The 23991-nt window shown below is 57.9% G+C and overlaps 2 protein-coding genes across 7 annotated transcripts in view; one reads left to right on the top strand and one right to left on the bottom strand.

Annotated features, from left to right (window-relative positions):
* The window catches only part of TCERG1 (transcription elongation regulator 1), a 34601-nt gene extending 32801 nt beyond the window's left edge, over positions 1 to 1800 (top strand). For all 4 annotated transcript variants that reach the window (XM_086621794.1, XM_086621797.1, XM_086621796.1 and 1 more), the window contains one exon: positions 738 to 1800. In XM_086621794.1, the coding sequence (XP_086477920.1) occupies positions 738 to 939 (202 nt within the window). In that variant the 3' untranslated portion in view covers positions 940 to 1800. The remainder of the gene's footprint in view (positions 1 to 737) is intronic.
* A 5407-nt stretch (positions 1801 to 7207) lies between these two features.
* Positions 7208 to 23991, bottom strand: part of PPP2R2B (protein phosphatase 2 regulatory subunit Bbeta) — a 92845-nt gene continuing 76061 nt past the window's right edge. For all 3 annotated transcript variants that reach the window (XM_086621338.1, XM_086621336.1, XM_086621337.1), the window contains 5 exons: positions 14868 to 15045; positions 13173 to 13337; positions 8955 to 9124; positions 8297 to 8388; positions 7208 to 7487 (listed from right to left, as the gene is read on the bottom strand). In XM_086621338.1, coding sequence (XP_086477464.1) covers positions 7208 to 7487; positions 8297 to 8388; positions 8955 to 9124; positions 13173 to 13337; positions 14868 to 15045 — 885 coding nt within the window. The remainder of the gene's footprint in view (positions 7488 to 8296; positions 8389 to 8954; positions 9125 to 13172; positions 13338 to 14867; positions 15046 to 23991) is intronic.

Here is a 23991-nt window from a genome sequence, read left to right as displayed (position 1 = left end):
AAGGGTGACCCTTACAGGTGGGGGGCTTACAGGGCAGTTGACTCTTTCCCTCAGTTTCAGAGGATGGTCAGGCTGCTACAGAATCTTGGCTATGGACCAAAACAAGTTTCCTATCAGAAACATGAGTTCACTTAAAAAGGAGAAAATGAAGTTAGGTTCTTTGGATGCTAACGAAGCGCGCGGTTCCTGTGCGGTCGGCGCTGGAGCGTGTCGGAGTTGTGGTTTCAGGTGGTGCCGCTGTCAGCGGGCTCCAAACTGGTGCTGTGGATGCAGTTCATCAGTCAGGCTGGACCGTGGCTGAGGCTTCCACATCGAAATTCTAATTCTTTGTCTCATTTAGATGCCGAATTCAAAACTCTGTTGTTTGGGTTTTTTCCCCTCTGCTCCCCCGTAGGTTTTAGCATTTGTGTAGTTCCTGTCTGGCTGCAGTGGCCTGGTACAGCACTACATGAGTCTTCCACGGCGCTTAATTAGCGTAGCGCAGGCGTAGGCAGCAAGGCTTGATGTCCTGTGCGGAGAGAGCTGTTGATGTGCCTCGTCCTGACCTGAAGCGGCATCTTCCTGGCTAAGCTGGTAGCCAGGTCTCTGCTCCTTTGCCCTGCGTTGCCTTTCCACCGACTCCCTGTGCTTTCGCGTGGCGAGGGCAGATCTCCGGCTCGCGGCGGGAGCCGGGGGCGCTCCCGGGCGCCGCGGGTGCCCAGCACCACTGTGGTGGTAACTCTTACACTTACTTTCAGATCCAAAAAGTTGATCCAGGAGTCAGATCAGCACCTGAAAGATGTGGAGAAGATCCTACAAAACGACAAGCGGTATCTGGTACTCGACTGCGTACCGGAAGAGAGACGCAAACTCATCGTGTCCTACGTGGATGACCTGGACCGCCGAGGCCCTCCCCCACCACCCACAGCTTCAGAGCCTACGCGGCGGACGACGAAGTAGTTACGAAATGCTCTTAAGGCAAGAGTGTCTGTCAAATCAAAAAGCTTGCATGAGCCATCTGTCAGGTTTATACGTATACGTTACCGTGAATATATCGCAAAACCATCTGAGGAGCAGAGGAATAAATAAGCAGCATTTGTGAACATGAAATGGTCTCGGGGAGGGCGGGGCACGGCAACACCACCACCACCCCCACGATAAAAGTATTTCTGAGTTCCTTTGGGACAGGACTGACAAAAATCCGAACGTGTGGGCTGCGTTTGGCAACGCAGCTCTTGGAGCAGTGCAGTGTGCGTACGGGAGGTGCGGCTGTCCGACAGCGGAGGCGTTCGCGGCGGCGGCGTGCACGTGAGTCTTAAGGACGTTCACACTTGTGGCTTGGGCTTGTGCTACCTGTGTGCCACCAGCTTCCTGATGGCCACCCGCGGTCCCTGCCAGGGAGGTGAAACGCTGGCTGATAGCTTAAATTATTGATCACTGAAGACCACGTTCTGGAAACACGAGTCCCAATTCTCTGCTTGCTTTCCCCCTTGTAAATGGAACTAAATCAATTAAAGCCAGAGTTAGAACTGAGAGAGGAGAATTCGGACTAAGAGACCAAATCAAATTTGTTCACAGGTCTGCTTTGTTCCTTATCCTATCCATGAATTAGAAGCAAAATCAGGTTGCTCTGCCCAAGTGAAGATTTGTCTAATAATTTTTACTCAAAGCTGGAAACACTTGGTAAATGATAGTGGTTACTGGAGCAGAACAGGACGGTTGTATAAACACATTTTTATTTACAATAAAGTGATCTTTACATACTTTGGATTCGACTGTGGATTTCCCCTCTGGGCAATTCTTGTAAACTATACTCCTGTTTTGAATGTTAAACTTGTGTTTCTAAAGTTTAATTTTGAAATGTTGGGATTGTTCAGTTTATGTATTTGAACTACAATAAACCAACCCTTTTTATATATGGATTGTACAGGCCTAATACCAGGGTTTTTTGATTTTGTTGGACTTGTGAGTTTACGAGTAAAGCAAAGAACTGAAGTCATATGGCCTAAATTCTTGGCTGTGTTTGGCAAAACAGTACCTGTGGCACTGTGTAATGTCGGATTAACCTTCCTCAGCAGCAGCGTTCGGGTCGGCACGCGTGCAGTGGGGGCCGGGCAACGTTCTCTTCAGGGTTAGTTCAGTCTTCTGCTGAAACGTGAGAGGGTGGGGATGGCCATGTCCAAGTATTTCCTGCTGTTTCTTCTGTGTTTGATATGGATTTCTTCCTCTGAGTTGAGGGGTGGGAAAGGATTGATTCTGCCATAAGAAAATTGATTGATTTTTTTTTTCTTTTTTTTTTTTGGTCAGCAGTGCTGTTCTGGTGGCCAGCCGTTGGGACTGGCAGTCTGAGCACCGAGTCGGAGGGTTGTTCAGGGAGGTGTAGACAGCTCGGGAGGGGTTGGTACTGCGGGCAGCTGAAGCACAGTGCTGGTAGTAGGAACGCGCTCCCAAAATTCAGGGCAGGCATCCCTCCTGTCTTCGTGCCTGCCTGCTCCATCAGCGTGGCAGTGCCCACGGAGCCGTTGGAGACCAGCATCGGGCAGCGCCTTTGCTGGGAGTGGCGTAAGGAGGATTGTAGCTTGTGTAAGGCCAAAACATTACACCCTGTGGGAAGCAAAGTTCCCACCTGGAATGTCCAGCAGTTACTCTGGCAGTACGCCTGCCAGGGGAGCGGGGGCAGGCTGCCGAGCGGGCTGCGGGGTGCCCGGGCTGCGGGGCTGGGGGAGACGGCGGAGCTGCCCGGCGGACCTGGAGAAACCCCATCCCAGGGCTGCTGCCGATAGACTTGTTACCGAGTCAGACCATCAGCACCGTTTTCCTGATTTTTAACGTTCCTCATCCTGTGTTTGAATGTCAGATGTCTGAGTTTGGGGTCGCCCGCGTCAGGCAGGCGGGGCTGACGTTCATTCATACCTGAAGGTGGGAGCGGGGGACACGGGGGGACGCGGGGCTGGCGCGCAGCGCAGTGAGCAGGGCGGTTTGCCAAGGACAAAACGAAACGTCATGAAGGTTTTTGCTGCAGTAACAGCAATTCAGAAGAGCAGTGGTTCGATGACCCGGCCCCTGCTGCGGCGGGCGCTGTGCCCTGGCCTGCGGGTGCTGTGCGGGGTGCCCAAAGCGAACCCAGCACCAGGAGCGGTGGCTCCGGGGGGCTGGCGGTGGGCTCCGCGCCCTGCTGCTGCCGCCAGCCACGGTACAGCCCCGGCATGACCCTGGCCGTGCTTCGCCCACCGCGGGTCCTGGGGCCGCCCTGGTCGAGGGGAGCTGCGGGGCTGCCGGGGCCGGGCCCCGCTCCTGCAGGGAACCAGCCGCTGAGTCCCGGCCCCGCTGCCCGTTTCCCTCGTCCCCCATCCGGTCCAACCACTGCAGCTCCTCCTGAGCACCCTTTGCCAGCCCGGCGGTGGCTGACCCGCCATCCATCGCCACCCACCCGTGCCCCAGCCCCACCCTGCACCCACAGTAACGCGTTGCCAGCCGCCGTCACCCCCTGCGTGGTTCGAGTGCCCGTTGTATTTTCCTGCCTTTGTTAATTTGTCACCAGCGTTGTCACAACTTTCTGATTTCCTGCCCGTTCTCGCTGCCTTTCCTTAATCCCGCGTTTGTGGCGTGCGTGTTCCAACAGCTGGGTTTCCCACGGTGGGTTCCTGTGCTTCTCTGGCAATCGCAGCCTCTCCAGCCGGATCCCTGTGGGGCAACAGAGCAGCAAGAGTGGTTTCAATTTAAAGTTCTTTAAAATCTTATTTTTTTTATGAACAAACTGAGTCTGCTAAGCCACAGAATGATTTGGCCGTGAAGGGTCAGACGACTCCAGCAGACAGCCGTGATGCCGACGGACAGGTCAGCTCATTTCAGTGCTCAGCTGCCAACAGTGCAGCATCCTCTGACCCCCCCGGGCGCGGGGGGACCCCACAGCCGTCCCTGTGCCCAGCGTGCCCCATCCGTGCCTGCCAGCCTGCGCAGCGCCCGCGTGTCTCCCAGCAGCAGAGAGTGAGCCCCGGCCTCAGGCTCTGTGATGGGTCGGAGCTGTTGGCGCGGGGTCCGGGCACTGCTCGTCACTGTGGTGGGCAGTACCCGACCTGAAGCAGAGGAGCCCCAACCGCCCCACGTCCCCCCGGCTCCTGTGCAGCGCTCCCCAGTGCTGGGGGAAAGTGCCAGGGGAACGGCCCGTGCCCATCATGGTGAGCTGTCAGTGTCTGCACGGAGCCAACGGGGCAACCAGCTCTGGAGCCACCGTGACACTGGCAGCAGCCCGCAGCGGCTCACCTGAGCCCTGGCCGGGACGGGGGGAGCACTCGGCCCCCGCCGCATATCGCTGACCTGTTGGCTTCAGCCGAAACACCGCTCGAGGTCACGGGGCTGCTGCGATCAGTGAGTGTGTTTGTGTTTACTGCCAAGCCTGCCTGTGGAGCTAAAGCCAGGTTTGGTTTCCATGAGAGACGGTGCGTGATCAGACTGCTGCACAAGCACGGCCGGATGCGGCAGCAGGCCCCTGGCATGGCACTGGCACCAGCACTGGCACCCGCCCCGCTCCCTCGCTTCCCCTCGGCATCTTTGGGAGCCACCGCACTCCACCACGGGTAACATGGCGCGTGCACGGGTGAGGCCAACGGCCCCTTCCCCTCAGGGGAAAGGCCACCGACCCGCTGGGCTCCAAGCGGGGCTCCGCGTGCGCGGAGCAGAAGCCACCTACCACGGACGGGTACAACGCCGAACGTCCCCCTTTACGGACCATCGCCCGAGTTTTGCAGACGCGATTCCTGGTGAGCGCGGGGCAGGACGCTGATGGCAGCGGTGTTTCCAAAAGCCAAAGTTCTTCCTGGCTGAGGCTGGTGACAGTCGCTGCAGGACGGCTGCGAGCTCCCTGGCACTACAGCCCACAGTGCCCGGCCCTGTGCCAGCAGCAGCTCTAACCCTCCCCACCTGTGCACAACCACATCCTGAGCAGGACAGGGCCGTTGGGCCCCGGGGACAGCCGCCCTCGCAAGTCCTTGAACTACTGGACCAAAAGGAGACGTTCGGTGTTACACATCCTTGAGTTTCTGCACCCCTTCCCACATGCTGTCAGCAGCGGCCGCAGGTCCGGCGGGACATCTGCTCAGCCCCACCACGGCCCCTGCACCCGAGGACTGACCCTCGCCACTGCGCCCGGCGGGAGGGGCAGGCTCTATTCCAGCTCTCCAGTCTCCACATCATCCACTGCCCCGATGTCCCGTACCCTCCGCAGGGACGCAGAACCCCCAGGGTCTCTGGCACCCCTCAGCCACCCCTCGCGGGCAGAGCCGCAGCCACCCTCCGACCAGGGACCCTCGTCAGACACCGCTGGGTGCCGCAGAGCAACCCTCACCCGGCACACGCGGGGCACAACAAGCAGCGACCACACAAAGACACGTTTGGGACAACTTTACTTCCGATACCCGACTGCAGGCTTCTTTACAGGAACCAAAAAAGAACAATTTTTTTTAAAAATGGTTCATTTACTCTTGCCTTTTTTTTTTTACCATTTCATTTAGAAAAAAAAAAAAGTTACTCCTGAAAGCCATCACTTGTCAGAAATTTCTAAGCCGGTGCACTTTGTTTTTCCCTTCTGATCGCTCCTCTGGAGGCGCAGAGCTCTCCCCGCCGCTCCTGCACCGGTGGGCGAGGGGGGCCGGGGGTCCCAGCGGGTTGGCACCCCGAGGCTCCGGTGCAGGGGCCGGGCAGCGGCTCCCCCGTGGCCCGGCTGGGGGTCCCCGCTGCTGCGCAGCTCCTGGTTTTCCGTGTGGTCCCTGTGCTCCGTAGGCGGCCGTGGGTCTCCTTGGGGCTGTCGGAGCCGGGAGGCCGTCGCGGGCCACGCTGGACTCCTGCGGCAGCGGCTGTCCCACGGGGCCACTTGGCCCTTACGGAGTCCCGCGAAGGTCCCTGCTCGGCCGCGGGCGCCCACTGCCCCCGGCAGACGGGATGCGCTGCAGGGTCACCCCTGCGGAGCCACTTCTGAAGTGACAGTGCTGGATTTTGTAATTGACTTTATTTATTCATTTGCTTTTTGTTGCAGGAGTTTTCAGATTGACTGAAAATTCAGTAGTTGTTTTTTTTTTTTTTATTGAACAGTTGCTCAAGTAAAAGAGGGACCTGAACAATCTTTCGAGTAGAAAGGGGCAGCCTTGCCATGCAAAGAGGAAGAGTTATTGTTTTTATTATGATGATCATTATTATTATTATTATTATACTGTAGGACCACAGACTGCCTCTCTCTGAAGCAGTCAGGTGCTAACAGCAACATATGGTTGGATTCTTTTTTAAGGTGGTCATAAATTAGCAGCTTATATTTGTCTTTAAAAAAATTGAATAAATAGATAAATAAATAAAGAAAAGCAAAAAAAGGGAGAGAAAGAGTCACAACATGCCAGAGCTTACAACAGAACAAGTGACACCGACCAAAGCAAAGGACAAGAAATGCAGAAGAAAAGCCCAGGTTCAATTCGGTTTGCACCCAATGCAGTTTGGAAGCATCATTTATAAAGGTATTTCATATACCAAAAAAGGCACCACAGTGTCTACAAAGCCAAATCCTCAGGAGAGTTTCTGTGGGGTGGGGCGAAGGCAGCAGCCGGGCCAGAGCAGATCCCCCCCCTTTACGCTTGTCCGCTGCAAATCTGAACCTTCCCATTTTACGTTTGGTTTTGCTGTCTCTGTTGGTAAAAACACAAAATGATAATAATAAAAAGACAAATGTGAAAAATGGCAAAGGCGACAACGCTGTCCTGATCTTGCGACGTAACAGGTGGAATATTTCTAGGATCGAGTTTAGAACAATCGGAGCGCGACGGCTGTAGCTAGAGCTCTCCCAGGGCACAGAGCGCGCCCCGCGTGCCCCCTCCCCTTCTCCTCCCCGGCCGCCTGCTGACAGCCCACGCTCATATGGGCATCGCCACGCTCGTACGTTGGCAGACAACCGCAGCCATCCCAGTGCCGCCCGGGACAGCGGCAGCCTAACGCCTCCCCACCCGCCCCACGTCACGTCTCAGCTCTCCGCACACAAATAAAGCCAACTCCGGTGCGCTGGGCGTGCCCCCGCTGCGCCGGGCACGCGGGAGCGCTCGCCGCTGCACAGCCGCCATCAGCAGAGCACTAACTGAACAAAGGAATAGGAAGGAAAAGGGGAAAAAAAATAAAGAAAGAAAAGAAACATTTGAAATCTTGTGTTTACTAGTATTCAGTACATGAGATTCCTAAAGAACAACTCGTCCTCCTAGTTAACCTTGTCCTGGAATATATACAGGTTATTTGTTGCTGCCACGGCGATGATGTTCTCGGAAGGGTGCCAAGCTGTGTGCAGGATCTTTTTGCTAAAGTCCAGACTGTCCACGCTGATTTCGTCTTTCCTCCGCTTGCCGCCCACGCAGACCTTGCGGGGCTTGAGGATGGCGCGGGGTTTGCTGTTCTCCCGCGACGCCTCCAGCGTCACGTCGCGCTTGGTGTTGCGGTCGAACATGCGGAAGAAGTTGTTGTAGGAGCCGGTCATGATGACGCTGCGAGGCGGGAGGGAGGAAGAACAGGTCACCGCGCGCGTCCCCGGCCCCGCTGCCCCCTGCCCAGCCCTGTCGCCCCCAGACCAGCCCCGCCGCCCCCTGCCCAGTACCACCGCCCCCAGCCCCGCCGCCCGCCCACCTGCGACACCCCAGACCTGCCCGGCACGGGAACCACAGTGCTCGGCGGCACAGCCGGGAGCCCAGGCAGCTCATGCCTGTCCTGCACTGCTTGGGCAGTGAAGCCACATTCCATGTCCTTCTCCTTAACCCAGGGAACATGCCCGGGGGAGGCAATTCCTTTCGGGATAAGTGTGTACGGAGATGAGTCTTTACGGCAAAGATCGAGCTGACCCGAACTGACTGTCACACCTTTTCAGAGGCAAACTGCCTCGTGACTAGAGGCTGGGTGAGAAAAAAGGGTGGCAATCCTGCAGGTCAACTGCTCTCACATGCCTTCTGCCACCTGGCTCGGTGTGATTTCTGCGTGGATAGCTGTCACCCCCGGATTTTGGCAATCTGGAGCCAAATGCACCACCACCCTCCTGCGGGTGTGGGTGAAACGGAGACAGGAACCGAACTGGGCCAGGAGAGAGCTGGGATCCCACCAGACACCCTCGGCAGTGCCAGGTACGAGGCTGTGGATTTAGGGGATCCCTGTTGCACCCCCAGGACAACTCTCCAGACCCCGCACCCAGCCGCGGGCGGGGGAAGGGGCCATGCCAGGACGCGGGAGCCACGGGGCCATCGGGAGCCCGCACCATTTGGGCCAAAGTCGGCACCGGCCGGAGCTGCGCCGCCAAACCGCTCACCTGTCCGACCCGTTCCAGACGCACTCGAACTTGTCGAAGATGCAGTCGTTCTCGTAGAGCGAGCAGAGCTTGCTCCGCAGGTAGTCGTGAACCTGCCGGCAGGGAGGGACGGAGCGTGAGCCCACCACGCCGGCCGGCAGAGCCCCGTGGCTGGCAAACGCCAGCCTGGCACCCACTGAGGTCTGATGGGGCCGGCCCAGCCCTGTACTCCGCAGCCAAGCTGGGCAGCATTGGGCACGGCCCGTTATCGCGTGGCCACCGCCTCGGCCACCTTCCGCTGTAAGCAGCAGCACTGGCACCACTTGGCGCACAGCTCGGGCAGCACCGGGCAGCGCCGGGGCTGTCCCCCCGCACAGGGTGCCACGGACCGCTGCCCTGCCCTGCCACTCTGCTCCCATGCAGCACTCCGGGCTGCCCGCACCAGAGCATCCCCTCCTCACCCACGCCCCGCCTGGGAAGGGGGCTACAATCCACCAGGGCACTCGTGCCCACGTCCAATGTTTTTTTGTTCACTGTGCCACAATTTAATGGCGCGACTCTCCCGTCCATCAGGTTTGTCCCTGTCCCCTCTGCCCCCGGCCCAGGAGTGCAGCTCGGGCGGGAGCGCGGCATGTGCCAGTGCCTGACCGCCGCAGGTGCCCAGCTGTGCCGCGCTCACCTGGTAGGTCTCGATGGGCCGGTTCTCCATGTTCAGGTCCCACACCTTGACGGTGAGATAGTCCCGAGTCATGATGTACCTCCCACTGTGGCTGAATTTGACATCAGAGATTGAGGAGATGATCTCGGAAAAAAACGACCGGTTACTTGGGTCTTCGGGCTCTTCAAAAACTGCGGAAGAGGAAGGGACAAGCGCTGGCATCAGCCGAGGCAGGAGTCCCCTGTCCCTGAGCCAGGGACCTGCCACCCTGCCCCGCACCCCAGGACACTGCTGGGAGGGGAGCCAGCATCGCTGGAGTCACGACACCGCATGGCAAACGAGGCTCCGGTTTGGCTGTGACGCCCTACAGACGGCACCGAGCCAGTGTCCCGGGGCAGCCACCGCCACCACCCGAACGGCCTCCGGCCCCGGAGCCGCCCCGCTCTGCCAAGCAGAGCTGCCCACGTCCCCACGCGACGTCACCACTGCGGGCTGTGCCAGCGCTCCCCTCTTCGGAGTCTGGCCTAGACCAGATAAGTGCCCATATTTTACGGACTTGGCTTGGCACCACTGAAGCTCCTTTGTTTCTAACGCGCGCGATAAGCAAGAAGGATCATCGGAGACCGATCTGCCAAGAGTGCCACAGAAACCCGCGGATTGAGAGCCCTGCATGCCACTTCTGCTCTCTAGAAATCAATGTGCAGCGTCTCTGAAAGGCAATGTAAATGTTTTATAGTCACTGCAACCTACTGATTTAATCTGATCAGTCTTTGAGTAAATCACAGCTTGAAGGAGACCGATGAAGTTCCAAACCAAATGTATTTACGAAATTGATTTCACAGTAGCACCAGCTGGGCACGTATGGCCTTAAAAAGCCATCGCAGAGACGCATCAGGAGCGGTGCTGCTGGCGTGGGGGCACCTGTCCAGCCTCCTCTCCTCCTCCACAGCCAGCCTCCGGCACGGCATTAAGGGACACCACGGTGACACGGAGCAGCTCAGGCCACCTCACTTCTCTGCCGGAGAAAAACCCAGCTCCCAGCCGTGCTCGTCCCCCGTTCCCAGCGCCGAGGCTCTGCCACAAACCCTCTGCCTGGCGGCCACTGCTCTGCTGCAGGGGATGCGGCAGCCACCGTCCCTCTGCCTCTTCTCTTGCTTCAAATAAAAGTTCAGAAGTCCACTGATAGTTCACCTAAGCACAAAACCAACCACGAGCATCACGGAGGAAAAGCTCAGCTGGCACAAGCAGAGAACTGAGCTTTGCTTTATGTTGGAAAAATCAACTGCAATCCGCACTTAGCCCAGAGGTGCAGGAGCCTTGCAACCAAGGAGCAGAAATCACTCGTCTGGTGCCAGTTTCCCCCGTGAACTTGAGTGTTTCGCTCTTCTGCCTCATTCCTCCCACCTGCAATGAGGCAACAAAATGTGTTCCTCTTCCTCACAGACTGTCTGTGGGGTGGCTGGACACTGCTGTCCCGCAGACCCTGCCGGCACCGTCCCCACGGCCACTGGGTAGCAGGGCCACAGCCGCCCCGGTCCTGGTGCCGGGAGCGGCGGGGCTCAGCCAGGACTGGGGTCAGAGCACACAGGTGGTGCCACCCAGCCCGCGACGCGGCAGGTCTGCGCAGCAGAGCACACGGCCGGGCAGCACGGGGGCTCGGGGAGCTATTTTTGCTTCCCAGCTGAAGGCTTTTATGTGGCTTTGCTCCTGCTGCAGAAGCAGATCCAGGCTGCTGAGCTCACGGAAAGGATTTCTGAGCACTAATTCTCTGTTACACAACAAACCCATTTTCCTGACAGTGAGCAGGAGCTGCCCTCCCTGCGCTGGCTCCGGCCGCCAGCCCCCCGTCCCCAGCAGCCTTCCTCAGCACCCTCTCCACGGGGACACAGACCAAACAAAACCCCAAGATGGCCCAGAAGGGACGCACAGCCCGCGGGGTGATCGGGGGGGCCCACCACCCTTCCCACCACCCGGCTGCTTCTCCACTGCTTGGAGCGCAGCTGCGACGCAGAGTCCGGCTGGGGCTCCCTCCCGGGGCTTGCCCAGAAGGCAGCAGTTCCTGCCCCAATTGAGGGGGTTGTCTCAGAAACACTTCTGCAACATCAGTGGGTGAAACCTGTCAGCTGTCGCTTGCCTTATCAAAGCAGCTTTGTGTGCTTCTCCTCGCCAACCAAAGCCGAACCTGCTTCCAGCAAAGAATAAATGGTTGGCAGCGTGGCGGTAACGCAGTCCGCAGTGAACAGACAAGCAGGCAAAGGTGCCCCGTGGGAAACAGGCTGTACTTTGAGCCTTTCATTTCAGGAATTTGGTAGGTACAATCACATGGCTCCTTAAAAAAAAGGTGGAAAGCCCAATGCCTTTTGCTATGGGGAAATAACTGCAGTCACCCTCACCAGGGTTTTTCCTCACTTTCCCATATCCTTTTTGGAGCAGGATTACTTCTGCCGGCATTACCAGCAGCTCCGGGAATCCCCATCTCCCCTTTGGCTTCTCGTGGAGCCTTGGAAAATGCCGGCGGTATCGTTGTGCGCGGTGTGTCCAGGTGGGCACCTCCCACAGCGCCGCTGCCCTCCCTGTGTGGCAGCACAGGGCTCCTGGCACCCCTGCGGAGCGGCTCCGCACGGGAGCTGCTGCTCCCGCTCAGCCCGGCCACGCGCTGGAGGTAACACACGTGCCACCATCGCGGCCGCCTCCGACACGGTGGGCAAACAGAATTTAATAAGAGAAGCGCACAAGTAAAAGCCGGCGCCGAGCAGCACATCTAAATAAACTGGCATGTGCAGAGCTCTCTTCTGCGTTTTTATTAAATGTTGACAGTTATTAAATGCCTCCGTTGGAGGGTTTGCCTCCAAAAGCCAATGTTGCTTTTCATTTTGAACTTTGATGAACTGTCTCAATTTCGACTCACACATCTGCTGAGCTGCAACTGACTGAGGCTGATGCTTCTGAGGGATGGAGGGAAATCAATAAGGAAATGTCACGGGAGAGGTCACACCGAGCCGGGATGCCCCGCTGCCGGCGTGCTCACCGAGCGCCGGAGGGACGCGGCAGCACCTGAACGAAGGGAATGCTGGGGGGGCTTCTGCCACTGAAGTGTCAGGAAAATGAATTTTATTTGCTCCTTAATTGTATTCTGATTCTCAGCTGGGCGCTGTCACTGTAGGACTGCAAGACACGCTCATGAAATGCAAGAATAGAAAGGTGTGTTTTGCTCAGAATTTGGGAAAACTGCCGTTCAGTACTTCTGAACCGCTGGACAGTGACCGAAGCTTTCCTCTCCCCCCCGTTTTACTCAGTTTAAAACCAGGTACCAGTCTGCAACCACAGCTCGAGGGCACAAAAGCAGCAGCTGGTGTGTAATTCCCAACTGCCTCTCAGAAACCTAAATCCAAAACACACCCGGGTGCCCTCTGGATGCAGATTATTGGCACTGGGCTCCAGTGAGCTGCTCCCACTTTGTGCATCTTGTTCTCGTAACACGATCCCATTTTAAATACTGAAAATCCCCCTAATTTCCCACAAGACGCTGCCCATTTTCTGAAGCAAACTCAACCAGGAACAGGAGCCGCAGGGTGCAGCTGCCCAGGCACACCGTGGCGCAGCCCTTCCTTCCGCTGTGTCGGAATTTCGCTGAGCACCTGCTGACAGGAGAATATTCCCAGTACCGAGCTCCTGACATGCACGGGCTGAGCAGGCACCAGGCTTCGCTCCTGCCTCAGCAGCAGCCACTCACTGCCTCAGCCCGGGGAGACCAAGGACCAGCTCCCCACCTGCCCAGCTTCCTCCACATTTGCAGGGGGCTTTTCTGCACATCCTGACCCCCGCGGCATCAACCACAGCCGACACCAGGACATGGGGCTACTTGGACAAACAGCCTGAAGACACACAGCACTCCCTGTCTTCTGGCATTGGCGGCACCACAGTCGCTGTGCACCGACACCCCAGTGATGCCTCGGACCTGCTGCTGCCGAAACCTCCCCACGGGGCTCTTAATGCGCACCCCAGAAGGGTGCAGGGCCGGACTCGGGGGAAGCTGCTCCTTTTGGGGACGGGTAGCACTGAGGGCAGGTGGCCGTGGGAACGCGCGGGCAGGACCAGAGCTGGCACACCCAGACGGAGAATGGGGCACGGTGGCAGGGCAGACCGGAGCCCAGCTTGATCTCTGCGCTCCCTTTTTTGGGCTCTTTTAACCCAAAGGGGAACCCGTCCCGGCCCTCCCGGCGGCGGGGCTGTACTCACACTTGGCGTGGCGGTCGCAGAGGGCGGAGGTGCGCATGTCGCACAGCCGGATGGTGCCTTTGCTGCTGCTGTAGACAAAGGTGTTGCAGTGGTGCGGGTGGAACTCGGCGGCCGTGATCACCTCCGTCAGCTCCTCCATGTTGGCTGGCTTGATGTCCACGATGTCTGGCAGGGCGAGTCAAGGAGCCCCACGCAGCCCAGCCCAGACCCCATTCCTCCCATGGGGTCTCCTCCCGCTGCCCCTCCTGCTGATGCCTCAGGGCCCCTAGGCTGCCCCTTGTCCCGGGCAAGCCTGGTGTTCCCAGGAGAGCAGCACCATCCTGGGGCAGAACTGCAGTGCTGAGCCAGGGCCAGCCAGCACCAGCGCCGGGGAAAGCCAACGTCTGCCACATTTTCTGTTCAGCCAGGGACCGCATGGTACCTTGGAGCCCCTCTGCGTGGCATGGAGATCTGGCTCTGCCCATCTGCCCCAGGCCAGGGTGAATTGTTATTGCAGCATCTGGGCACGGTGGGATGGGACATCTGAGTGGACATCTCTCTAGTAGCGACGTTTCCCCATCAATTCTCAGCAAGCGTTTCGGCTGCTGCACTTGCACCTTGGCCAAACTCCCGCGGGCCATTTAAACTCCCTGAGGTTTTACCGAAATTTAGTACTCCTCACCTTTTTCCCCAAAATGCAACACGCATTGCAGCCCTGCTCAACCGTACCCAATTTGAGCTCCCACCAGCCATACACCTGTGACTGCTGAAATCCTTTCCAGATGCCTAAATTTGCCACAGGCCCATGGGATTTCTCAGAAGAAACCACTCTATAAATATCACCGATGATTAGTGCCCCATTGTTATTATTTCTGATGCAGCAGTTACAAGGGTGACTGGCACGACCTCATTTGTACGGCTGTGACTGGCAGCCTGTCACCCCGCTGCAGGGTATAACGGAGACTGCACTATTAATATTTCCTCTCTCCGTCTTCCCCAAGGCATCTGTCTTCTCCATCACCCGCAGACCCCCCTCCCTCCCGCCCGCCCACGCAGGCCCTGCAGGCGAAATTCAGAAATGTGTCACCCACCCCGGGAGGCAGCGTGGCTACGATGCCAGCTGAGCCCCGCACAGCGCAGGGAGCGGCTCGGCGTGACGGCCGAGCGTGCCTGCCGGAGACAGCCCAGCGTCCTGCCGGCGCACGGCGCAGCCTGGCAGCACGGGCAGAGACGAGAGGGACGTGCCTTGGCGAGAGGGACGTGCCTTGGCGAGAGGGACGTGCCTTGGCGATGACACCCGGGGACTGGCGGTTTCAGACCTTCTGCAGTCAGACGCACGGCGGGCAGCACTGTTTTGTACTCCTGAGCCCCCGTGAGCCCTTGCCAGGGGGTGAAGCTCCTGTACCAAGGAACCGTGAAGGGGCTGGGGGGGACAGGGCAGGCGAGATGCTGCGCTGCCTTCACAGCAGACACAGGCACGGACAGCTCTGCTGCCTCCCGCACAGCCACATCTCACAGGTCCCCCCTCCACCACTCATCTTCACCGGGGACCTGTCTCCCCTGTCCAGATTTCTCATTTTCCCACTGACACTTGCACGTGTCTGGGCTCCCGGGGCTTTTACACCCCACCTGCCAGCCGAGGCACCTCCCTTACTCCTGCTCTTGGCCAGGCTGGGACCATCCGAGGGGCTGTGGGCAGCACACACCAAAGGATACTAAAACTTTGATTTGTGATTTCAAAGTTCCACAGGTTTATCCTCAGGTCGTCTGCCGACATGTAGGTCTCGTAGTCGCTGTTGACGGAGATGGAGTTGATGTGGTAGGTGTGCGCGTTGGCAAACACCCTCCGGGGGGTGGCCTCCACCATCAGGTCCATGGGCCGGAGCACGGGGACCTGCGGAGGGGAAGCAGAGCGTCAGCACCCAGGGATGGGCTCCGGCTGTCCCACCGACCCACGTTAGCACCCGGCACGGTGGGGACACCCCCACGGCCACGGCAGGCGCCCGCACAGCTCTGGCTGGCAGCGCCCCATCCCACCCGCCGCACTCTCGCCAAGGGAACCTCACGCCTTCTCAGTGTATGAGCAGAGGGAGGAGCAGGCACAAAAGCCTGTTGCTTTAGAAAGAGGCACGGGTACCATCAGAGCATGGTGAGGCAGCGGGAGCCCAGTACGCCGGGCTCGCGTCTCGGCTGCAGAACCATTCCTTCTTTGGCTGAAAAAAAGCCCAAAACTTCAGCCTTGTTTTGTCACCGTTAATCAGAATCTGAAACCCCTGGAGCACTTCTAACAGAAATACATTTCTTGAGAGAGCCAGGTCAGCACAGATTTATCTGTTAACTTTTTGCCTTTGCTTCACAGTGAAGTGACAGATGTAAGAGATGAGAAGAGACAGGGAGAGGGAAAGCACAAGGCAGGGAGGGATGGAGGGAACGGGAACAGAGCTACACACGTTTGCCTTTAGATTAACAAACATAACTCATGTAAACATCAGGGGATGTGGAGATGCAGCGTATGCCAGGAGCGGTGTAATAACTTCAGGCGTGACGCTCTTAAGGCAACTTCAGACACCAGAAAGGCGTCAGTCTGAGCTCCCGTTGCCGGTGAGCTGCTCCCTCCAGCTACTTCATTACTCCGCACGTTGTCTGTGTGCTGCCCAGAGAGATTTCCCACGGCGGCGAAGGTGGGGACGGGAGTGTGACAGCCAGCTCGAGTGACACCGCAGCACAGGGACTGCCAGCTCAGAGCCTGAGCTTAATGTGACGAGCGCACCCGCTAATTCGGCCCGACACGGGCAATGATGCGTCGTTTGCCGCCGAAGGACTCTGCTCAGCCATCCGGGGACGCGGGCGCGCGTCCTGCTCAGGGATTACAGCACCCGGCTGTCACTCAGACCGTCAGGAACACGACGGTTGTGCAAAGGGAGAGGGTTCAGCAGTTACACCGGGCACAAAGACAGGCGCAGCAAAGGCTTCAGCAGGGGATCTCACCCGGCGAGGCGAAGCTGTGCAGCCTGAGCGCACCGCGCTGTCAGACTCCCGGGCAGTGCCCGGCCCCATGCCCGGCAGGAGCGCAGCGGCACGCAGGGACGCAGGGTGAGGCAGCCAGGGCAGCACGGCTCTGTGCCAGCGCAGTGCGACTGTCTGCGCCCTCCAGTGCCCCGGCACCACTCCCGCCTGATTCCCACGGGGCGGCTACTCCCAACCGCAGGGCGCAGACCAACTCTTCAGCCAACAAAGTCCACCACACGTTACTTCAGAGCCAGCCTCTGGGGAGTGTTTTATCTCTGGAACTTGGTCTGTCACCAGGTAAAAACCCCACCGGAGGAACAGACCTGTCATCCCCGAGTGTTTTGTTGAGGCAGGATTTTTTTACCTGCTAGGGTGGCAAGAACCTGCACCGGAACATGGAAAATAACACGCGTCCGTGCCCCTCCTCACCATGCGCTGTGAGCTTTTGCTTAAGGGAACAACAACAAGTATTTAAACCTGAAAGCACCGACGTTTTGAGGCAGGAGCAGCCAGGAACGCACTGGGAGCACACACCGGCTCGGGGACCTCGTCCCATGCCAGCAGAAGCCCTGCAGGGACGGCAAGCCCATCTCCGGACAGCCACGGAGAGCAGCCGCTGGCGCGGGCCGGGTCTGATCTCTCCTCCGCTGAAGCCGGAGATGCCGCACCGCGGGGGAGGCGACGCAAGACTGTGCTGATGGCTCGACTGCGGTGCAGCGCGGACGCAGACCTGTGCCCGCACGGAATGGCAGGCAGGGAAGAGCCTCCACCTGCCCTCTGCCCGCTCCCACCACCGGACTGCTCTTGGCATCTGCCCTCCTGCACTGCGGCTCCTGGCACGGTAACCCCGGTGCCCCGGAGCCCCTTCCAGCAGCCGAGGGGCCCGTGGGACGCTGCCTCTCGCAGGTGGTGAAGGTGGAGGGGTGCAAGGGCGGACCCCGCGGGGTGCCCAGGGCCACCCCAGCCCAGCCGGGCACGCCAGGAGCGGCTCTGGGTTGCAGCCCTGGGACGGCCAACAGAGAGCTCCAACAATCGGGGCAATGAGACGGCGACTGAAACTTGGTCTTTTTTCTTTTTTTGAAGCATGTGGAGTCCAAGCCACCCTCCAGCTCCCACCAGCATTGCCATGGCAATCCGCAACAGCACAGCGGCCGCCTGGGCACATCCCTGCTTCAGTTCTGGAGCCAGCCTGCGGGGCAGGCTCTGGTATTACACACACCCATTATTAAAGGGTAATTCAGTGTAACAAACCGCATCGAGTACATAGAAGGGCTGTCAAATAAAATAAACCACTAATAAATTAAATTACTTTCTGTTTTCAGCAAGAGGGGGGGAATGCCAGTCATTTTTCATTTAAAATAAAATATGTCTTAATTTTTCTTTTCTGCCTTTAGCAGGCACCCCCTGCCAAAGAGCCGGTCCCGCTCATTCAAAGCTCACGTGACACTCGATTCCGCTCTCCCTCTCTGGCAAAGGCTTCCCCTTTCCAGAGCTGATGAGGCACTAATCCTCCCTTGAGCTGTAAAATTCATTGTTTCTGTGGCTGGGGGTGCGGAGGGAGCCGGTGTTTCCTGGCCCCCTCCCACTGCTGCATTTCCTCCTGCCACCTCCAGCCATGGAGCAAAGGACCACGCGCTCGTAATGCCACGGCAGTAATTGCTGCCACTTCCCTACTTTGCCCCCCGTTCCCATCAGGTTTCCCCCTTTCATTGTCTGTCATGTCAACTGTCACCAAACGCTCCCTGCTCCCGGGGCACAGCTCCGTGCGGCAGAGCTTCTCCTCATTCACGGGGCAGTGATGGACGTGGCCTGGAGGGATGCAGAGATTCGGTGTTTCTCGGGAAAACCTCGTCCTCTGCCCACAGCTGCGACACGGCACGCAGCGTTTTCAAAACAATATACAGGGGAAAAGGATGAAGACCTCAGCTCCTGGAATGGCCTGGTCACATAACCTCCCCCAAGCACAAGTCCAGCGTGTGCCCTGTCCGCGCTGCCCGTTTCGGGGGTCAGACCGCTGGCACGGACCCCCAGCACCGCCCGCAGCGAGAGGGGACTCAACCACCGACGTGTGTGGCGAAAGCGCTGCAGGGAATCGTTCTCATGGGACATGCTGGAGGTCAAAAATTCCTAACGGGTGTGAGTGTGACAGGGCTGGCTCGTGAGGGGAAAGCACAGCGCGGAGAAGCAAAGCAGCAACACCGCCTCTGCCCAGCATCGCCCTGGCGCGGGGCCCGCACACCCCTGGCAGCACTCCCAGCCACGGGCAGACGGGGAGAGGGCGACCAAGGGTGACCAAGGCTGTCAGTGTTGGGACCACGCACCCGTTTCTGTGCAACGGAGAAGCAGGTTTTGCTCTTGGGAGAACTGTGGAAATGCTCTTAACACAATGGAGCCGTGCTGGACTTACGCCGCGACCCAAATCTAACCCAGAGTAATAGCCATTAAAAAAAAAAAATCAATAAATAATCCATTTAGGTGTCTATCTAACCCACCTCATCAGGGGTTACCAAGCATTAACTGCAGTCGAAGCTCTGCAGTTACCTGCTATGTGCAGCGGGACTGGCAGCAGGTCAGCCCGCGGGCGCAGCGCCAGCAATGCCGACGGCAGCACTCGCCACTAACCGGCGATGCGGTAAACTGGCGGACAGGGCAGAGCTTTCCTCTCTCCTCCTGCATCTACAGCTGCACAGGCTCTGCCCTGCGTGGTGCGGGCCGAGCGGCGGAAGGTCGGGCGGACAGCAGCAGCGGGTCGGCGCGGACGCCCAGGCGTACCCCGCTCCCACCAGCCCACCTGCCCCTGCTCCGCACGAGCGCTGCCTGGCGCACCGTCTGCTCTGCCGCCTGGCGCAGCCTCGGCGAGCTGGCAGGGTTTGGCCAAGCGGGATTAGTCACAGCCGAAGCCCAGATTAACCCCAGCCTCGGGTCTGCAAGAAGGAAAATGTAATCCAGCTCCTGGCAAAGCGGAGAGCAGAGCTGGCGGCTCGGGGATAAGCCCAGCAAGGCTCCTGGCCTGCCCCAGCCGCTGAGCTCCTCTGAACGTGCTCCCCAATGTTTGTTTCTTACCTCCAAACGGCAATTCTGTGCTGTCAGCACCAGGAATAACTGGCCAGCCCTGCCTGCAGATTAACATTTTGCAGACAAAATACGCATCCAACACTATTTTGATGGCAGATTGACAATTTCACACTCTTCAGGATTTTGTCTTATTGGACCTTCCCCATGAAGTGTGGAAGGTACCTCCCTGTGGGAGGATAAACCGCTATCTCATCACCAGTCCATGGAGCTGATAGAGCTTCTGCTGCCATCTCTTTTCATAGAATCATAGAATGGTCAGGGCTGGAAGGGACCTTCAAAGGTCATCTAGTCCAACCCCCCTGCAAGGAACAGGGATATCTCCAACTAGATCAGGTTGCTGAGGGCCTCGTCCAACCTGGCCTTGAACGTCTCCAGGGATGGAGCATCCATCCTGGACACTTTCCTCCCTGCTAAGCATTATACCAACACCGCTGCTTCTGCCGCCCGTTACTGCGCTTCTTTCCACGCAGTGAAACGCAGGCACAGACTCGCTGCCAGCTGAAGATCCGCCTTCGCCTGTGCAGGTCCGAAAGGTGCGGGCTGCACCAAAGGCTCCGGGTCCCAGTCGCAGGAGGAAGACCATGGACATCAGGTCTGCAGGGAGGATGGTGCAGCCAGCACTGCAGGGCTGGAGTGGGCGCGTGTGCTGCCCGGCAGACCTGCCAGCCGGAGACGTGTCCAGCTTCTCAGTGACCGCTCTGCCACGGAGGAGGCTGTGGGCACACTGTGGGGTGCCAGCACTGGCACTGGCAGGCAGGCGCTGAGCGTATGCCCGCAGCTGCAGGAGTGGGAGCTGGAGGGGGAGAAGGTGTGACACGTACCTGGCTGCGTGCCGAGACCTCACCGTGCCATGGGTGAGGGTCCCTGCACCGCCTGCCCCGTGCCCCGTCCCGGCGCCCGCCGCCCTTGGCAAGGCAGAAGCAGGGCCATCGTCCTTCTGTCCCCACTCGGATGCCCCGGAGAAGACAAGAAGAGCCGTTTGTGGGCAGCAGGTCCCAGCCGCAACGGGGACTGAGCCGCAGGAGCATCCGCCGGGCTCCGCTCCATCGGCACAGGGTTCAAAGCCTGAGGGCAGCCCGTGTGGGCCGACTGTCCGGGCCACCAACACAAACACCCCCCGTCTTTTACAGGGCCAGTTCACGAAGGGTTTTCAGCGCCAGGCCGAGCATTGACTGCAAGTGTTGTTCCACATACAGCCCAAATCATCCCAGATTTCCCATTCTTTGCATCTTTCTATAGCACAACAGGATTTTTTTTGTTTGTAACTGAGAATTTGTCCTAGTTCAGTTATTACACTCCAGGATTACTTTGACCATCTGTACTTAAATTCTGAAATGTTTGCAGAAACCCTAAAGAACAAACAGAACATTTTTCTTATCTGAAGTTAAAAATCCTGAACTCTTCACGCCAACCTCATTAGAATTGCCTTCCCCTTAAAGATGTGATTGTTTGAAAAGATGTTTCTTAACTTATTTCTCCTGCTGAAAAAGAGCCAGTGCCAGTAAAATCCCACCAGGCAGTTGTCAATTTTCCTACTTTTCCCAGGAGAAGCGTGCAGAAGCACACCACGTTACCAAACACACATTCAAAGCAATCCACACCTGTTTGATAATTCTGCCCAGCACATTGTTTTTACAGTACGTCTAGACACGGATACCAGCAGCGTAATTGCTGTGGAAAAAGAGATGAAAAAAAATATCTGAAAGGTCAATTCTGGTCATCGGCATTTCAAGGCAAGTTTACAAATACTAAAAGGATGAATAATGAGTTTTCACCAGAAATTCTACTCATGGCCTGGGAAAAGCAAATAATTGAGAAAAGCCATGGCAAAAACTATCTGTGGAACTGAGCAGGCAGAGGTGCCGGCAGCGCTCGCGCTGGCTGGTGCTGCGACTGGCTCAGCGGCTCTGCAGACTCTGTGCGGCCGTGCCGCAAGTGCCCGTCCCCATGCCCAGCTGGGCCCCTGCACCCCGCAGCCCTGGCACTGGCGCTGCCTGTCCCAGGGGAACCACCGTGACTGCACCGTGACTTGGGGGCCCGAGCCCGGCCGTGCCTCGCCGGGAGACTGAGCCAAGCCCTTCCTTCTTCATGCAGGGTGGTACTTTGAGCGTGACACAAATCAAGCCCCTCCGAGCCAGTACACCCCGCGGGTCCCCGGCACGTCCCAGACCAGCGCGATGGCCTCCCAGAGATGGCACTGCGTGGTGGTGAGCCCAGTGCCGCCCGCTCGGGCCGGGCTGCCAAAGGGCTGCCGAGCGTGCAAGGGTTACAGACTGAGCTGCTTTAGCACAATGTAAGCGACTAATGAAAACGGGAAAATACTTTTTTTTTTTTTTTAATTTCTGTGGCAATGGTTTGATGACGATCATTTGAAATTGATTAGTTCTGCTGTGTGCATTTTATAGCCAAAAAAAGCCAAATGTCTGCCATTACCTTGTCATTTACATGATAATGCTTTGGAGAACGTACACAAGGAGAAGACAGGCAAATCTCCTTGCTGGGGCAGAAACGCAGCAGCACAGCAGTTCTCCGAAGCATCCCCCATCCCTTTCCCTCTCCCATCGCACAGCCGGGCTCCAGGGCTTCCCGTCAGGTGCATCGGATGCAGCAGCAACACAGCACAGCCTCCCCAGGGGCACTGCACCCAGGGGCCAAGAAATCTGAGCACTTTGGCAAAATGGGAGATCTGAAACAGAATTTATGATGGAATTTGCTGGAATTGAGAGAGTGAAGTGGTAGCTCTTAATCAGAGAGCTCTGTGACAGCTACAAACACCAAGAACCAGGCACACCACTCTACCTGCTCATTGTACCCACGTTGTACTTGGCCTGGGAGGGTCATTCTTCACCCAGGGAGGTGCCCAGTGGAGACCACAAAAAATCACCTTCTGCACCACCGCCACCTCCTGAGTCCTAACTAACCTGGGCGAGACACTGCTGCCCAGAGCACTGGGTCCCTGGGCTCGTTAGGTGCACACCAGCCGGTCTGCAGGGCGCTTCCGCACTTACCAAAATTTTAAAGTGCTTGGGGCAGAGATCAGCTGCCCGGGTCAGGGAAAGTTGTTCCCAAATGATCTGTCTGAGCTGTCCCGGGCTGCCCTGGGACAGGGGAGGGGAGGCAGCAGCAGCTCCTGCCCAGAGGCCCCGCCAGCCCCGGCTCTCCCCCCTGCTCAGGAGCAAGGGACTCGGTGGAGCGGCAAAATCCCAGCCTGGCTTGAGAACGCGCAGCGGCCCGACACAAGAGCATCCTTCGGCATGTGCCTCCCCCAGCACATCGGGAAGGCGGGAGGCCGTCCCTGCGGCGCTCGGACGCTCCGTGCCAAGGCAGCGCGGGCAGCACAGCCCGCTGCTGCTGCTGCTGCTTCTCTCTAAACAGCGTAAAGATCAGATCTCTGTGGCGGAGGGAGGCTCAGGAGCTGTATCTCTCCTGGCCGGTTCCCCCAGTTCTGCTCATCAGAGGCACAGACAGTGTCTCGCCCCGCACAGCACCGGGTGCCCGCAGCCCGCTCCAGCCGGAGGGACGGTACCGGTGGGAGGACGCACACCAGTGTTTCACCGCAGTCTGACCTGCGCTGTGAGGGATCGAAGCAAACACATTCTCTATTTGAAAAGACTTCAGCCCTGGACACTACTTGTGTCAATTATTTCCTGCACACAGCCCACGGTGCAGGTACGGCTGTACATCGCGCGGCACCCGGGAGCTCGCAGAGGCTGTGAAATGAGGCCGACGGGCTGTAGCTGTTAGACCGGGGCTATCCAAATAAGCAGAGCTCTTAACGACCGCGCCAGCCTTACTTTACACTCTGAGCAGAGTTAAATATTGCTTTTGCACTACGTGGGTTAGAAATTCCTCAGAGAGCAATGCTCATCAAGCATATTTAAACCATTATGACGAACGGGTACGAGATGATCGCAGCAAGGTGGTTTTAAAACCCTTTTTCGCTTGTCTGTGGTTGAAAATTGAACTGTGGATGGATGCGGCTTTCCTCCAAAGCGTGAGCACCGCGGAACAATTAAACGGCAAAGATACACCAAGCTGCAGCGAAATGGTTACAGCCATGTAAATACCTATCTAAGTAAAACCATCAAAACATTAGATCAAACTGGGGCTGGCGGAAAACTCCTCGATCTTCCGTCCTCAGGGACGGCAGGCGCTGCACAGGCAGATACTGACAACCGTAACCCCGAGCACTCACACCGTGTTTCACCTCTCCCCATTGCCGTGAAGCAGGAGCCGCGCGCTCCCGCGGGGCTGCTCGCCGAGCAGCGCCTCATCTCACAGCACGAGGCAAGACACCCGAGTAGCAAACTCCTCCAGCCCCACGGCACCGGGCTGCTGCTGGGAACGACTGGACTGGAAGTCAAACGAAGGCTGAAACTTTCTAGTCGGACAGCGAACACCAAGAAACAGCGTCCAGTTCTCTGACAAGTCAGTAGGACTTTCTGTAGGGAACACCACAGCGAAGATAAGCACGACGACTATTTATTTATTTTCACAACCACATCGCCCGTGCGCCCGCCGAGGCATCATCAACCCTCATCGTGAGCTCCAGTCGATTGACAGCCACTTCCCACCAGCGCGGCGGGAACAGATGGGGGAGCACAGGGGCACGTTGGGATGAGAGCCCGACCCGCCAGCTCAGCACCCCTGCGCCCACCCTGCACCCACACGCCGGTGGCCTTTTCTTCCCACCCCACTGTCTGTAACACAGGTAAGAAGCAGAAGGAGCAGCTAATCGATAGCATTAAGCCCCCGG

This window comes from Tauraco erythrolophus, chromosome 16, assembly GCF_009769465.1.
Source record: "Tauraco erythrolophus isolate bTauEry1 chromosome 16, bTauEry1.pri, whole genome shotgun sequence".
Taxonomy (NCBI): domain Eukaryota; kingdom Metazoa; phylum Chordata; class Aves; order Musophagiformes; family Musophagidae; genus Tauraco; species Tauraco erythrolophus.
The sequence above is the reverse complement of the archived record's forward strand: the minus strand, read 5'-3'. Positions and strand labels throughout refer to the sequence as shown.